The sequence below is a fragment of the Odontesthes bonariensis genome, chromosome 8, assembly GCF_027942865.1.
Source record: "Odontesthes bonariensis isolate fOdoBon6 chromosome 8, fOdoBon6.hap1, whole genome shotgun sequence".
NCBI classification, from domain to species: Eukaryota; Metazoa; Chordata; class Actinopteri; order Atheriniformes; family Atherinopsidae; genus Odontesthes; species Odontesthes bonariensis.
This window is the reverse complement of record NC_134513.1, coordinates 12,886,915-12,903,939: the sequence shown is the minus strand read 5'-3', so window position 1 is coordinate 12,903,939 and position 17,025 is coordinate 12,886,915. Positions and strand designations below refer to the sequence as shown.

The window sequence follows — 17,025 nt, the reverse complement described above, 5'->3', positions numbered from 1 at the left end:
CTTTGTCTTTTTGGACTTATGTCGTCATTACATAGTAGTAAGTGATGATCTATTTTCAGTTGTTTTGTGTCTGTGTTTGCTTAAGTCAGTTTGACTTTCTCTCTGCAAAAACTCTGAACCCAGAGCCCCTTGAATCCTCGGGGCCACATGGGACAGCTCGGTAACGTTTAAAATGCCCAAATGTCCATTTAACCAGTTGGCTAATTAACGTTTTAACTGAGGCAAAAGTGTTTCATTTGAAACTACAAACATGGCCATTTATGGTGACGTTTCGGCGCACATATATGTCGTAATTCGCGGAGTGATCCTTGCTTGTCAGAACCATGATGAAAACGCAGAGAGGCAGTGAACAGGAGAGATCTAACGTTTAGCTCAGTCACTCATTAGGATACTCACACGTTGAACTGCGAAGACGCTCTGCGGTGGACACATCTGAAAGCCAATGTTAACTTTTGGATAGTACCGTTTGCTAGACTGTCTAGCGTTTTGGGGGGTTGGCTTTCAGCGTACTTGCTGGTGTTCTCCGGTGGAAATAGCAAAAATGTCGTCTCCAAGTCCGGGTAAAAGGCGAATGGATACCGATGTGGTGAAACTGTATCCTTTCTGAACATAAACAACAGTCTATCAGCCGCTGTTTCGTCTGATATGTCCTGATGTAGGTGGACATATTGTACGAGCTATTTAATGATGCTGCTTGTGTGTCTTTGTAACCCAAAACCATAATCGCGTTCACTGTGAATTACTGGTGTTTTGTGTAAACAACCTTTTTTTGCTAGCAAAGCCAACTGTTAGCTATTTCTGTCCAGCGAACCTTCTGTCGCTTATCGGGACAACCGTATCAGCCAATCAACTCGTGAATAGTTCCCTTTAGCATTTTTTTCCCAGCACAATATGTAACAAACGTTAGCTGTGTTGTTTGTTGTCTATATTCGAAAACAGACGCTGACGTTATTTTCCTTTAATAGCAGTGTCTTTCATCTTGTTACACCAAAAGTGGATGTAGACTATAGGAATCACCTTGTGGCAGTTTGGTTTCTTTGTCCACCTTGCTGTTTTTGGGGGGAGTTAAGTCAAACTGCCCCCTCACACATTTACACAAGAGCTTGTTTACATAACGTCAGGCTAACTGAAAAAGCTGCTTTCTTTTGTTCCACTCAGAAAAACGTTGGCGTTGTGGCAGCATGGACGACATTCTAGATCTCAGAGCGTTGCTTTGTCACCAATCTGAGATTTTTTTTTTTGTCATTGCCTTTTTGTATCTACCCCTAGAAATATTTCTTTGAAACGCTGCTGAGCTAGCTTGGTTAATTTCAACATCAAAATGGCCACCTGATCTGTGTTTCTCACTGTACTTCAGTGTCTGCTGGCAAAAAAAAAATAGGAAAGGCCAACTTGTGTGATTTTTGCAGTGGTGTTGATTTGTAGTTTGAACATACTGGACCTGGAGGCCAGTGTTGCAACCGTTGTTTTAAGTATTACCGCAGGTGTCATGTGGCTGCATTCAATTTCACTGTGCAATGCCTGAACTGCTGGGCAGCATCCAGTGTGTTCTGTTTTTCAAGTCGTTGTTACCTTGTTTGCTTTTGTGCTGCTGATTTGATTGTGTGTTTCACTTCGGGCTGGCAGAGTGAGTTGTGAAACTGGACTATAACAGCGAATTTTCAAACCATACATGTTCATGAAGAAGTAGTTTTGTTTTTGTTCCAGTACAGTGGAAACCAGCTTAATGATTGGGTAGTCTGTTACCAGCCGGAAACTGCAAGAAGGAGGGACTTAGAACAGCTGATGGTATGGCAGCAAAGCTTAGTCAAATATGGGATTATAGGTGGGCTGGTCAAATTAAACCATAAACAAGAGGAAGCTGCCCAAACAGGTTCAACACATTTGTTGAAAAGAGTATAAATTTGGTTGTTACTTTTAATTGGTCAAGTTTTAAATTAAACCGAACAATACTGTGTTCTCAGTTTGCTCTGCTGATGCAGACTTTTTAGGTCTTTCTTGTAGTCTTGTGCAATACCGATTCTGCCTTTCATAATACATCCTGTCCTATAGCGTCACATTATGGTACGACATTAATTCTTCATTACTACCTTTTAATCAGCACGTTGCTCCACAATATCTACAAATTTCTTTTCAAGCTACATTTCTCTTGTTGTTTTGGCCCACGGCCAGAAGCAGTTTGCTAGGTAGCTTGTTAGAGCAAGTTTATGCTTCCCCCACTCGACACTGGCTATGACAGTAGTGAAACAAAACAGGAGTGTTTGGGGATTGCAGCACACACAAAAACCCACACAAAGCCTTGTAGTAGTAGTACATCCACTCTCGATCTTTAGCTGCTTGACTGACAGGCAAGAGCAGATTTACTGTATGCCACCTGCTCAGTATTGCACAATGAACCGTGTGTTTTAACATACCATTCAGGACTACTGATCAGCAAGTGTTAAAGAAGACAGCTATTTGTGTTTTTAAATGTGGCTCTGCAGTGTTGGGTTTCATGGCACACAAGTTCACTGCTGACCAGGTTGTTTAATTTATTTCTCTTTTTATGTGTTTTGCAGCTGATGTGAGGTGGTCTCCCTCCCCCTGTTTGGGTTTTCAGAGAAACCTTGCCGTGAAACCCAACTGTTCTCCCTATCTATGAGTCCGCTCCAGCTGTAACCAAAACCCGAAAGTCACACCACCTTTTAGACAGGAGCAGCTTGAGCGAGGCCTCACGTTTTAGTTTGCTGTGGCCACCAGAGAGTTGAGAATCTAGAGCGGAGGCCATGAGGGAATTTATAAAAATGAGCGACAAAATTACCTCAACATGTGGCATCGCTGGTTTTAAGCTTTGTCCTAAACCAGCTGACATATTGAAACATGCTTTTAGCACAGTCTTTAGCATGAAGTTCAAATGTTTTTTGTCACCTTCCCTGTTTCACAGAGCCCAGAGCTGCAAGACATGGGCAGACTGAATTCCTAAACTTTAAGCTAACATTATTTGATCCACCTAACTTTTTAGACGTTTGGTCTTGATTTTGGACCGCTTTGGAACACGGTGTTCTTGAAAAACGATCCTTGCAAAGTGTACCAGTTCAAAGCACTTTACCTTCAGCTTGTTATGTGGGGTTGACTGCACATACTGCATAGAAAGTTGTTTCAACAAGGCTATTACTAAGCACTCGGTCTGACTGGTAAGACATGTAGTAGGCGAAAAGCAAATTTGCATTCATTGTAATTTTATGGGTTATCCCCTTGAATGCAACAAGTGAATATTCCTGTGGCCATTTTGAAAGGGCCCCTCTGAATCCCTTTGTCTAATCTACTTCGCATGGCATTTCTTTAAAGATATTCCGCGTTTTGTTTTTATTGCATGCATTTGCTTTCATTGTGAATCTTCTTCTTCTTCTTCTTTGTGAAACTTCTCCTCAGCCTCACTATTTTCCTGAGGTTTTGCTTTGTAATCATATGAGCATGAAGAGATTAGGTGTGCGTATATGTTCATTTATGAAATCTCATTGCACCAGAGGTGAGACTGGGACATTTGATGTTACTCAAATTGCCTCTCAGCTGTTCGTTTCCTCCTTGTAGTTGCGGCTGGAAGGTTTGACAGTGATTGGATAAGAGTTCCATGAAGCATGGCTACTGGTAATTTATATTCAAGACTGTTGGGAGTTGCCGGGAGGGGGATTGCATGCTTAATCTATTCCAGCATCGATCATATTAACACTAACAAAGACTGTATACTTGTACTGTAAGGATTTTCATGCTTGTGCTTCATATTTCAATTTTCACTATGACTTTGCGTACACATTTTAATCTTAGCGTCGCATCAAGGTTACACTTGGCTTTTAGCATTTCTCAGTTATTCATTTGTCTAGTATCAGTGGGCGGGCTTATAGGTGCAGGGTTCACCTCCTCCCTGCCTTTTTTTTTTTTTTTTTTTTTTTTTTACTGTCCCCCGCCCTCCCTAAGTTGAATACCAATCCTCAGATTTATCTGCTCTCCGCTTAGCGCTTCGGCCCCATTGTGCCCTTGTAACATGACATCCGGACAGCATCAGCAGTGGAGTCTTTTGTGTTTGGCGTTTGCTGGAGCCCCCGTGACCTCCGCCTCCCGCTGCTGTGTCAGAACATGTCACACAGCCATGGGCATCCAATCTGCTCTCAGCGTCGTTATTGTGGGACGGAACAAACTTGATGCAGTTTACTGTGAGGAAGGAGCCAGCAGTTTTCTGCCCTTTCCTGACTGTGAGATTAATTAGATAGATATATTAGTCTGATGACTCAAATGGGGAAAACTCTGGTCTGGTGATGAACTTGCATAAGCAACCTTTGTTATTTACAGTGCGATAACGCCGCAATCCTACATAGAAAACAAAAGTTAAGAGATATAATGGTATGTTTGGCATTTGGCTATGAAAGTTAATTTTTGCCATGTTTTCTCCCCCCGCCTCAGGCATTGAGCACAACCCTAAAGCTCAGTTATCATTTCTAGTTCATATGGCTCGAGGTTAATGTTTAATCTGGATGAAGAAGCTGAAACGCGGCTGGTTGTTGTGTGGAAAAGGTAAAGACCAGAGAGAGCTGAAAACATACCATCAGCATGCAGCTGACATTGTGTTGAGTCAAATTCAGCATAGTGCATGTGTTAAGAAATATATGTTGTGGATTTTGGGATGTGAAGATCTTCTGAGATGAAAATGAAAACATTTTTCTTCTCCAACCAGCTTATATTCTACAGAAAAAGTAAAGATGGGCCTACACTTTGACTCTCTTGCGATCTTTTCTGTATCTTGATGTAAACTTAGTAAATTGTGGGTGAGGTTATGGTCAGAGGACCCCCCCCCCCCTTGATTGACAGTCCTATTTTAGGGGTCCAGGAGCAAGGCATATCTGACAGTAGGAGATCTGAGGCCCTCAGCCCTAATCCCACCGTACAAACGCTGAAGCTTCCAGCACGCAAGGCTGAGCTCCCGTTGAAAAACAGATGGACTCAAGTTCCTCTCATTGTTTCAGATTATTTTTTTCTTTCTGGCACAGGGGACCTCAGGCTGCCTTTTCCGCTAATGTATGCTTTCAGAATCAAAGGAGTTACCATCAGGAACTACGTTTTTTTTTTTTTTTTAAACTGAATCCCTTTGTGTAAATACGTTGATATGTTGTGGTTGCTAACATATGCTATGTGTATAGTAAAAGGGGCTTATCAAAAAGTACAACTCACTCTATCCCCACCCTGTAATTGACTCCATCTGCTAATCTGTCGCTGTGCATTTCTTGTCTGCGTTATGTTGATAATATTAGCCATGTGGTGTTCTCGGACTACACAGAATTTCAGATTAGCAGTTCTATTTAGCATTCTTTTTTGCTGTTGTTGTCCATACAACAGAGAGCAGATCTTGTCTGTAATGTCTGCTCATTAGGCACTTGCCTCAGATTTAGTCCATTGTGTCTTCTGTCCTGGCTTAGTTTTGTGTTCATTAATGATTATATCATTTGTGTGTACGCGCACGCGACTCAACCGCACACGCATACACACCCAGGCCCTGTTCCGTTGCTGTAAATAGACTGTTGATTTAGTGAAGGGCTGGGAGGAGGAGCAGCTGAAGGATTCACATTTGATTGCAGTGGGTGGGCTCTCATCTCTCACCAGCGAAGACAAAGAAGTTGGCCTGTTCATTTCTGTGCTGCTTCAGCTCTCACACTGGGAGGTAGCCAGCAATATATTGAGGCTTTCATCTAATGGAAACCAAATCTGCATTGCAAAGTGAAATGTTGGGTTAAGTATTGAGTACTGAGCAGACTGTTTTGGTGGATTTTTGTAGTGTTTCTGAAATATTTGCCAGATATGTTATCCCATGACGTTGTTCCCTCAGGGATGGAGCTTAATAACATGTTCTTATTAACACTTGTGAATGACAGCAAGGAGACTTTGCTTTTGAACAATCTAGACCACATATTTTTATTACTTCCAGAAGCAGAAATGATCCAAGTTATTAACTTCCCTTCCATCTCCAATCAAGTGCAGCTCTTTACAGCTACCAGACATTTATTTGCATGTGGATTTTAGAGAGTCAGGCCTTTGGAGCCATATGTCCATTGATATGTAAAACCTCTTGTGAGGTTTTCTTCTGTGCAGCCCGCACACGCTGGTCTCCATCAGTATGCAGACTCTGAAAGTGTCAGAATTTGCTGGAATGCTGTCGGGGCAGACAGCTTAAGGCCGATTTTGCTCAGTAACACCACAGTTGAGATGTTAAAAGGACAGTAAATTTAGATTCAGCAGTTCTATTCAGCATTAGCTGCTTTTCTGTGTGCTAGAGCAGAATGGTTGCAGAATGTACAACCTGTTGACTTTCAGCTCAAAAGCAATTTTCTGCTTTTCAGACTTTAAAACTATTTGGGGTTGTTGGGAATGCACCAGATATGGGGATAAATGGAAGCAAGGGGCAAACTTTATTTAAACTTTTATTGTTTATAGTTTCTTATGTTGTGTGTAAGTGGTACCATAACCTTTAAAAAGATATGAAAAATACACATACTAGGGGTGTGGCTGGTAACCAGACAGTTACCCAGCTCTTTTCCCCACAGCACAGACTTTTATGACCTGTTTGTTTAGGCATAACTGACATCAGGATGAGTTTCGATGCAAATCAGGTTCTTAGTATTACCCCAGGCTTTATGACTGTGGCTACAAGAATTCCCAAAAGGGAATTTTAGCTGTTTTAGCTGATAATGTTACCTGTGTGGTGGAAGATGCCATAGTTTTTAAGCCAACATCTTACTGTTGGGGGGGGGGGGGGGGGTTTCTTTGAAAGTAGAAATGCTTGAGTCTGGCTCTGCATTACCATCAATACGAGTTCCCCCACTGAGAGATGAGTGAAAGTTAGATGAGTGAAACGATAAGCTATGAGTGTAAGAATAGAAGAGTAGGTCAGCGATGTTGTGCTGTCGACGACTGCAGGGGTAACGGTGTTTGTTTATTTGGCGTCGAGCTGATTAAATCACACTCTCGCAGCAACACCCGACCTATCGCTGGCTCTGCCTGCTGTGGCAGGACGGTTGCTGTGCTGCACTGACAGCCTCTGTTTTCAAGCAGCATGTGCATTGTGGAGGTCAAGCAGTAATCCCGCTTGGCTCAGTGTGGCACACAAATGCATACAAAGTTGAATGCACAAACGGCCACATTTAAATACAGGATTGGACTTTAGAAGGAACGGTGCGCAATTGGAGAAGCTGGCAGGGATTTCAAACAAATAAATTCACTTCAGCTCAGTCTCACAATTAAACATGCATAATTAATTTTCCTCTGGCTGTCTTCCAGTGTAAGGTCATATAACTCTAGTCCACATTAAGAGAAAGAATAGCTTTATTATTGGTGTGTTGTTGACTTAGATGTCTGTTCCTTCACTGTTATTCAGCTTCACGTTTCTTCTTCATTTTCCTTCTGTAAAATGTTGTTCATAGTTTTAGAAAAAAGGGCCTTCTGTTTTATCCTTTGTAGGTGCATATAAGCTTGTGCAGTTCTGCTTTTGGTGGAGGAAGCCTTCCAGTAGCTTACACCCTGAGGACAGCTGCTGTATTTCCTGCCTTTCATCTGCAAGGCCTTTCATACATTCTTGCTACAATTCAAGGGTGAGGTGGGGAGAGTGAAACAGAGGCTCCTCATCTCAATACGAAAATGTGTCCTCTCTGAGGATGTTGGGTTGTTTCTTCTTCCTTCTTGAAAAAATAAAGATAATAAGACAAAGTAAGTCAATCAAATTCCCTCAAGTTTGAGGGTATACAACCTGTCTTTGATTCTTTTAGTGCTCTTAAAAGTCTTAGTAAGAGTCTGTGGACTGTTTTGAGAAAACACTCAAGACATTCTGTTGCCTCTTAACTTCCTGTGTGGGGGATCATTGTACGTGTAAGTAGAGCTGAAATCATGTCGTTATAAGTTACTTGAATGATGATTTATTTTTTATTTTTTTGGTCCAATGACTATAGAATCAGGATTTTACTAGAGCAGAGCAGCAGTCTAGAAATGCTTTCAGCAAACGCGAGCTGACGCACAGTTTTGATGGGCTGCTTTGCAGGCAGTTTCTGGTGCATTTAGCCATCTGACAAAATAAACAAATGAACTCTCACTTTCACTGCATCGCTATTTTTGGGGGGGATTTAATTTGGCATCCAGGCTGTCTTAGGTTTCTTTCACTTTTCGACACGTCTCTTGATTGTCTTCTCATGCTCCTTTGTGCCCTGTTTCAGCCCTCTGCTCTGTTGAGTGGCCTTAATCTTTTTATGTTTGACTTCCCAGCTGGTTTTTGGGGGTTTTGGGACATTGGTGCTGCTACGGCTACACGAAAACGAACTTCTCCGCTTTACTTTTTTTTTTTTTTTTGTCTTGCTGGTCAGTGACGTTAATAAACGGAAATGCCTCATGGTGTGCCCTCCGTTACTCTGTAACCCAGTGCTCTCCCCATGTCTTAACAGGATTACTCAAAGCTGGGGGTGTCAGCAGGTGGTCGGTTTTGTGTGTTTGAAGTGATTCTTTTAACCAGATTCTATCTGAAACTGAGGCTACGGCTACACGAAAACGAAACGAGGTTTTTTTTTAAAACGGGTTCGAAAATTCTTGCGACCACACGGAAACGCGCTGCTGTCCAGACGACAACGATGAAACGAGGCAGTACACACGCCACTGTGTCACGCCACGCTGTGAGACAATAGAGAAGTGTTAAAATTGGCTCCCAGCGTCAACGTGTGACTGACGCAAAAACGTTTTAGCTGTAACAATGGAAACGAAACGAGGCCGTTTTCAAACTTTCCCACTCTGGAACCCGTTTTCAAAAACTATCGTTTTGGGGTAGTGGGAACGCCGGCTCCGTGTGGCCGCGACAGCGAAACGATAAGAAAAAGTATCGTTTACAGTGAAAAACGTTTCCGTGTAGCCGCAGCCTGAGTCGACACTGTTTGATCGTTTTTCCAGACATTTGACATAAAAACACTTAAAAAAAAATCAATTTTTTCTTAATGCATTATATCATGCTGTTTTGTCATGAGTGAAAGACTAAGGCGTGGGGTTTTCCGGGCCTCCTGTTTCTCACAAATAAAGCTGAGAAAGTCAGGAAAGTGCTTTGAAACCCGCCAACGCTTTTCTTTCTCCAGATCAACAAACGCCGTCTCCGTGAGGGAAACGTTTGCATGTATTTGACACCGTATTGTTTGACACAGAGCAGTTCATTATTCTCCATCATGTTTGTTTTCCATACTTGGAAAAGGGGCAGTCAGGATGAGATATTTTGATCCTGGGTCACATAGGGATAGTGGCCTGACTGGACCAGAACGAAAACAAGACATGTCTAGACCGCAACTGTAAATGCTGTTTACTGCATATTTCTGCACTTTGGCATATGACATGCTTCAGAAGTTAAAAAAAAAAAAATCAGCATAGCATTAACCTTAGTCCCGCACTAAACTTGGAGGATAATTAGTAGTCGGAAATTAGCTCTTTTAGACCTTTCTCTTTCTATACAGTCTTCTCCAAGTGTTTTTAAGTCATTATGTTACAGTTCAGGTCTTTCTGTGTTGTCAAAGATGTGTATGTTCTGCAGGATTGATTGGGCTCTGTGTATCAGATAATGAGTGTGTGTGATGCATGCAAAAGGATACTGACCCAGTGCTGTCGACAGATTATGACTTATCTATACTAATCCAAGGTGGGGGGTTGGACAGATAGTCATTTTACTAATAACGAGGGACTTGAAATGGTATAACCTTCATTAAAACGCTGTGGTTTCCCTTTAAATGTTGTGAGATGTGTGTCACTGAGCCAGTGTTTTGAACGTTTGAAGTCCCATTTTAGAATCAATTCAACCACAAGGGAAAATCAGTTTGTACATTTGTGGTTTTAAACAAAGGCAACAGGACACCTTGCAAAGAAAGGAGAAGTGAGGCTTATTGCATGTCCCACCTGTACAGTTTTTCTTTTTTTAAGGACCCATCTCTGGCTTTATGAATGGCAGTCAGGCGCTCTCTGTATCCACCCCCCCTCTTTAAGCAGCTCTACCAGCAGCTCACAAGTTCCACAAGGAACTTCATTTTCTTCTAACAGACCCGCTGAATTCCTTTTTGTAATGTGAGGGCATTTTTGTTGACAACGACCTGTTGGGAGGAAGGAATTCTCGGTTCCTCAGGCCACTGAGCCTGAGAGAAAAGGCCAGTCAGTTAGACTATTATGCCATGGGACGTGGAAGAAAGGTATTGTTATCAACATGAAATTCATAGTTCTGGGGGTTTTCATACTTGAGACACAAATGAGAGGGTGAAGTGAGAGTATTTAGTCACCCATGCTGCAGTTTCTGCTGTTGTTTTCAACCTGGGAAGTCAGTGAAGACTACTGGTCGAACAATGGATATTATATGCTCTGGAAATAGCAGGGTTGATGGTGACTCTGTTTGTGAGAGTATAAATTGAGGGAGTATAATCCGAGGTGTCTTGCAAACTTGCTCTGTCCCAACTTTTTGTCCCAACTTTGGTCCGTTTGGTCAGCGTCAGTTCACCTGCAGCCCTGCTGCCCTTTCATTTGCTTCACACACCACCCATTTTACAATTTATTAAATTTGTTCATGTGCTTGCAAACAGAGCAGAAGTGGGTGAACTACAGAGTATAAATACTATGCATGCAGTGTGATGTAGGAAGGTCTGTATACAAGGGATGCCTGTTTTTGTAGTGTATTCCTGTGTCAATGATCATTTATTCCTCTTTTGTCTCCTTGACACCAAAACAAGTCAGAGCAGAAAAAGTTCCTCTTATTTTTTTTATGATGCATGTCCTTGCTGAAGCCAGAAATTCAGTCTGCTCTTAGCCAGCACAACCAGACCTTAAAATAACCTCCAGTTGTATTTAACCCTTTGGCGTGTGTGCTGCTGTTAATGGCACTTTAATGGCTGTTAGATTTCCTCCACTGACATTATCTTCTCCTGTGGGAGACGATTTGAGTAAATATAGGTTTAGATTCAGATAATTCTGAGAAACTGACAGCACCAAACACAAAGCCACATATGAAATCAACGTCATTTTTAATGCATCACAAAACTGCTGAATATTGCACGACAGTTTGAACTTATGGATGACTGTCACAATGCTGATACTGCAGAGGGTATCGAACATGAATAGAGAGTTGCTCTCCACCATTGAAAGCTATCTAGAACAGACTTGCGGGAGACGATTTTCAATGACTAAAGTGAGTCTCAAAGTCTGTAGATCCACACAGAATCATCATGGAATATTCCTACAGATTTCCTTTGCTGTTCCTGTGTTCCTTATGTTGTCTTCACAACATCGTACATGATATGAAGGGATGCTGAGAAGAGAGAGGGGGTAAAAAAGGTCAGACTCTTGTTGTGTTTTCTTTTAATCTCCTTGCCGCAAAGCATGTGATAATACACTGGAAGCAATCATAGCTGATTAGCATTTTATTGAGAAGCCTAATTATCAGTAACTCAATATTTTGCAAAATAAATCTAGTATTATTGGATTTGTTTTTGTTTGTGTGTGCAGTCATGAAACCATTTTCCTCAACGGTCTTTCAGCATTGAGAGCAAACACGAGGTCACCATCCTCAGTGGACTCAATGAATTTGTAGTGAAGTTTTTTGGACCACAAGGAAGTAAGTATTTCTATTCTCTGATTTAATGAAGAGTATTTGCTGCTAAATCACTTTTTCTATATGGTAGCTGAAGTATTTAGTTTGTTTTCAACCAGGTTTAAAGGAAAATAAGGCAAATTATGTATTTGTTTTTTTTCCTTTTCACATGTTCTTCAACAAAGAATTGTGAGTTTGGTCCCATTAAACCTTTTTTTTTTTTCCCCTTTCCGGTTAAGAGTTCATCAAACTAGTTTTAAAAAGAAAAGCAGACCCAATTTGCTGTAATGAGGTGATAGATATTATGTCTTAAATTATTTTAGATTAACTTAACGTCAAATGGGGTCATGAAGTGTTAGTCAGGGCTGCCCTTAAGGCAACCATTGCAGGAATATGAGTCATTCTGTTGTTTGGAACATAAAGAGAGGTTCCCACAGTAGAACTGGAATGGAAAAACGACTGAAACTCGGTCTGAAGCCACAAAGTGTAAAACAGTGGAGCCCTGCTCGCACAGTTTGGATAAATGGCCTCATCAGCAGGAAATACTTTTCTCGTATGCTGTTTGCAACGTCTTTCACACTAAAACCACTGACAATCGGTAAAGAGAGGAAACGGGCGTCTGAAGGTTTTTCACGATGCCTCCAAACTGTGTCGAAAAGAAAAGTTACTGTTGTGCGTACGTGTGTGTTAACGTACGCGCTCGCATCTGTGTGCCGCTCACTTTCAGTGCATGTGGCTCCTGTTACACACAGCTATTCTGGGAGAGCAGCACTCACTCAGAACTTCAGTCTCTTCCTCTTTGATGTCGGTAAATTATTAGAAGGGATTTAAAGATAAAGAGTGATCTGGGTTTCAAATGCATTACCACATACAATGACAGAGAAGTCACGTGCAAGCTTCAAACGTAGTGGAGAAAATTGACATGACTGCAGTCCTTAAATCCACCGGAGTGCATGAAGGATGGAATATGATGTCCCGTGGAATAAATGTCTATCCGCTGTGCTCAGTGGAGTTTCTTTTAATATTTCTTGTCCACTCCCTTTGTGCAGCGCCGTACGAGGGAGGTGTGTGGAAAGTACGAGTAGATCTTCCTGATAAATACCCTTTCAAATCGCCATCAATAGGTAGGAGTCCCGTCGTCACGTGTTCTATGGTTTGGGGTGTTTTTTTTTTTGTTTGTTTAGTTTTGTTGTTTCTTTTGCTTTTCATGTACACTGTGCTCATTTTTACTTTGCTTTTTCAGGATTCATGAACAAGATTTTTCATCCCAACATTGATGAAGCGTAAGTTTAAGTTGATTTCAGTCATCTATTTTTTGCAGTATCAATGTTTTTGATGAGTGTCATCCACTTATGGACTATAACTGCATTTTATTTGACTAATATTATAATTGGTTATTAGCACTTATATGAAGACTGTGCTTTGAAGCTCTTCAAAGATTAATTGCATGTTGATATGCCTCCATATTGTGTATTACAAACATTAGTTAAAGTCATCTTTTTTGCTTTCTTATGTCTTAGCAAACTTGGCAGGAGATTGTGCGCAGCCGTAGGAAACTTTGACCCACGTGTATGTACATTTTGGAGGCAGGGCACATTGGTGACATGGATAGAGTCTTAACTGAAGCCAGACTGTGGAAATTAAATATGAAAAGCCTTATCTCACATATTTAATGCCGTCATATCACATTACTTCTACCTCCACCTAATGATAAAGGTTCAAAGCAGTCCATGGCTATTCCATAAGTACTTCTCAATTGTACAAGATGTAGACAAATTCAAATATCAAAATCTACTGAAAACTTCCCAGTCCTGCCTCACCATTACATTCTCCACCTTCAAATTGCAATTTGAGGCTAAACTTTAGCTTACCATAACTTTAGTTGTGGTAATCCTTCTGTAAATTTATTATTATGATTTTTTTTTTTTTTTTTTTTTTTTTTCAACCATCAAGATCCCATTTTCACACAAGGGACTTCAAACATTTCCTGGCCTATAAGCAGCTAATTTCTGTGTCACTAAATGTGCTTTTTAAGGGGGGGGTTTACTCTAATTTCTCACTATGTTTCACTGTAAAGAGCCACTAATCTGCTGTCTCATTTATATGCAACCTTCTTGTATTAATCATTTGGTATGTAGAAGGTGGGATGAGCCTAATCCACATGCACACACATCCGGGTGACTTGGGATTTGGAAAAAGGATGTGCAGGTGTACCGTTTCAAAAATCTGATTTCCCTTGTTTGGCTTTTGTGTGCTGTTATTATAAATGAGGCCTTCAGATCTTCTGAAGAACAAAGTTGTTCCTCACAAAATCATCAAACATCTGACACGCCGCAACAAGGTCAAAAAAACACTGTCCATTTTGGCAGTTCTTATCAGAAAGATTTCCATAAATCATCAGGGGACACCAACAGTAAACAGCTGCACTATCCCCAGTAGTGGAGGATCTGAAGCAGTTAAACTGCAAAAAATGTAACAAAAAGTGAACAATAACAAACTCAAAGAGTTCATGTCAGGCTTAAATAGCTCAAGCTTGCCATGAGCTTATTCAGTGGCCTACTTTAAAGTCATACATTTGTCATTGACAGACCAATCTGGTCACATGACCATGTACTTTCCAAGTTGACAAGAATTTAATAGCTGGCTGCCCACAATTTATTCCAACAGCAAAGATGTCTGCACATCGTGCCTGTGGTTTCGAATTCCTCTCCCTCTTATTTTCATTTATTTCTTTATTTTCGGGACAACCCCTTGTTGAGCTGTTGATTCAGTTTAGAAAACTGTGCTTTTGGGTGTGCAGTGACGCGCAGACTCGCTCTGACCTGCTAACTCTGTTTTTCTTCTCTTCCCAGGTCAGGGACAGTGTGTTTAGATGTCATCAACCAGACGTGGACGGCCCTTTACGGTGAGTAGCCGCGCTGCTCACCGTGTGCAAGTGTGGGCACATTAGACAGTGGTGCACTGTTGGTCTTAATCTTCTTACTGAGGGGAAAGGTAAACACTAACAAGGTAATAGTCTCAACGACCAAGGTCAAATCATCCTGGACGGGAATGATTTACCGTCTCAGCTGTGTGAGACACGCTCACACGCTAAGTAGCAATTATGTTGTTTCCCTCTATCACCATCTCTCTCCGCCACAGTTTTACAGTAATATACTCAGCAGATGTCTCAGCATGTCAAGCAAGATGTAATGTGATTTTTAAGATGAACTCCGTGTTTCTGGGTCTTCATGTTTCAGAGTTGAAGACGATACACGTGCTTTTCCTTCGTCTTCTTTCGTTTTGGTGATAGCCGTGTAAGATGCCCCCTGGCTTTGGCTGATTGGCTGAAAGTGGAAAGAACAGGCCAATCAACGGGGCATTGTGCGTAATGATTCTCTGCAAAGGCTAAAAGAGCAAAAGCAAGATTGAACGTATTTAACCTTCAAAACGACATAATCCTACACAATAGACAATGGAAACGTTTGCCTTTCCGCTTAATCAGACCCAACAGTGACACCCAGGAGATGAGAGAGGAATTGCAGGTTTTCCACTGTGGCCTCAGCGATAAGAGAAGTCAAGAGAAATGTGTGGGTCAAGCCCCGATACCATCATGTTTAGGATTTTAAAAGTGTAAAGCGTGATCTGCTAACTAGTATATGCAGCACAGATCTTTTTGTAAGATCACTGACTGGTATCATTTTCTCTTCTTCTCTGTCCAATTCTTTCACCTGTATCAGTATTTTTGGAGAAGCCTGAAAGTGACTTTCATTCACCGCTCACGTCAATGTCTGATAACTTCATTCTCTCAGCTGATAAATTTAGAATGTGTTGCTTTCTTGCCCAGATCTGACCAACATCTTTGAGTCGTTCCTGCCCCAACTACTGGCTTACCCAAACCCCATTGATCCCCTCAATGGAGATGCAGCTGCTATGTACCTTCATCGGCCAGAGGAGTACAAGCAGAAAATCAAAGGTTCGCCCTCGTGGAAATACATTTGGTGTAAACCCTAAGAAAAAGGGTTTTTTTTATCGTTTTTTTTAAAACCCTTTGTTCTGTGTTTTTATTCACAGAGTACATTCAGAAATATGCAACAGAGGAGGCCCTGAAGGAGCAGGAAGAGGGGGCAGGCGACTCTTCATCTGAAAGCTCCATGTCTGATTTCTCAGAAGACGAGGCCCAGGACATGGAGTTGTAGTAATAGGAGGGCTCCCCCATCCTGATCCCTACTTTAACCCCCACAGAGACTATATTTGATTTCCTAACCATGAGAAAGCAGACTTATAATATTCATATTTAAACAAGTTGATTTTTTTTTTTTTATTATTATTATTATTACTACTAAACAAGGATTTTTATGGATATATAGCCTTTGGTGTGTTTGACAGACACCCCTCCTGCTCTGTAGCTGTTTATTCCCAAACAGATGTCGTAGCAACAGTGTTCACATTTTCTGCCTGCCATCCCTGCGTCTGTTTGATGTCTGCAATATCCAAAAGCATCTCATTTCTTGCCTCAGACTTCATTTTGTTAAATGGAACTCCGCAGTATGACATGAGTCATTATTTCCTTTCTTTTTTCTCAGTGCTAATTGACTCTGACCAACATTTTTGGTAGTTGCTCCGCCACAGCTGCTTAGGTCTTGTGCCCTCATCTAAATCACCACAGCGCTGTCCTCTCGTCAAGACGGTGTTTGTGAAGCAGGACTTTGTAATCTTGGGGGGGGGGGGGGGGGGGGGGGGGGGGGGGGGGGGGGGTGGGGGGGTGGAGGTGGAATAAAGAAGGCATTTGCTTGTAAATCGGAACAAATACACCATCCAGATCCCACTATATCCTGCTCTCTCTCTGCTGTGCTTCAGCTTCCTCCCCAAAGCTCCTCCCTGCAGAGGAGGCTGTCAGCATGTATTGCTACTGTAAAAAAAAAAAATTACACTGGTTAGAAACTGGTGATTTTCACTTGGACATAGTGGATTTTTTTGCAGATTCCATTAGAAGCACCACAAGAAGCCGGGGGGGGATCACTTTATTTATTTATTTATTTTTTCACAACTTGTCTGTCTCGTGTAGTACTGCCAGCGCACAGTGGCATTGCCATCTAATAACGTGCAAGTTGTTTTTATGCAGGTTACCACGTTTTGTTTGAAACCCCCACAATTTCCCACGAGCGGTCTTGGCTGACCTGAGGTAAATCCCAGTGACAATAGATACTCGTTTTTTTTTTTTCCGTCCGTTCGGTGCTACCATTGGCTGTTACGTGGCTCTTCGTCAGTGGTCTGTGAAGACGGGCTCTCTCTCCGAAGGTTTTTGGTCAGACTCATTTGGTATTCTGGGAACTGAGAAACAAAGCTCCCGTTAACCATTTGACCATGTGAAATTCACAGTTTACGACAGGAACAACTAAACGCTCTCACTGTGCACATTGCCAGCGTATTAATAG

The 17,025-nt window shown here is 41.6% G+C and overlaps 1 protein-coding gene across 1 annotated transcript; it reads left to right on the top strand.

The window, feature by feature from the left end:
- Positions 1-317: 317 nt before the first annotated feature.
- On the top strand, positions 318-16,310 carry ube2h (ubiquitin-conjugating enzyme E2H (UBC8 homolog, yeast)). The gene is made up of 7 exons (XM_075472513.1): positions 318-594; positions 11,556-11,632; positions 12,658-12,732; positions 12,852-12,891; positions 14,461-14,513; positions 15,435-15,563; positions 15,662-16,310. The coding sequence occupies exons 1-7, from the start codon at positions 542-544 to the stop codon at positions 15,784-15,786; spliced, it is 552 nt and encodes a 183-aa protein (XP_075328628.1). The 5' UTR covers positions 318-541; the 3' UTR covers positions 15,787-16,310.
- Positions 16,311-17,025: the final 715 nt, after the last annotated feature.

Excerpts from the sequence above, each read along its gene's own strand:
- ube2h (XM_075472513.1), top strand. The coding sequence starts at position 542 with ATGTCGTCTCCAAGTCCGGGTAAAAGGCGAATGGATACCGATGTGGTG. Across the intron at positions 595-11,555 it reads GATACCGATGTGGTGAAACT|CATTGAGAGCAAACACGAGG; the intron begins GTATCCTTTCTG and ends ACGGTCTTTCAG. Across the intron at positions 12,892-14,460 it reads CATCCCAACATTGATGAAGC|GTCAGGGACAGTGTGTTTAG; the intron begins GTAAGTTTAAGT and ends TTCTCTTCCCAG.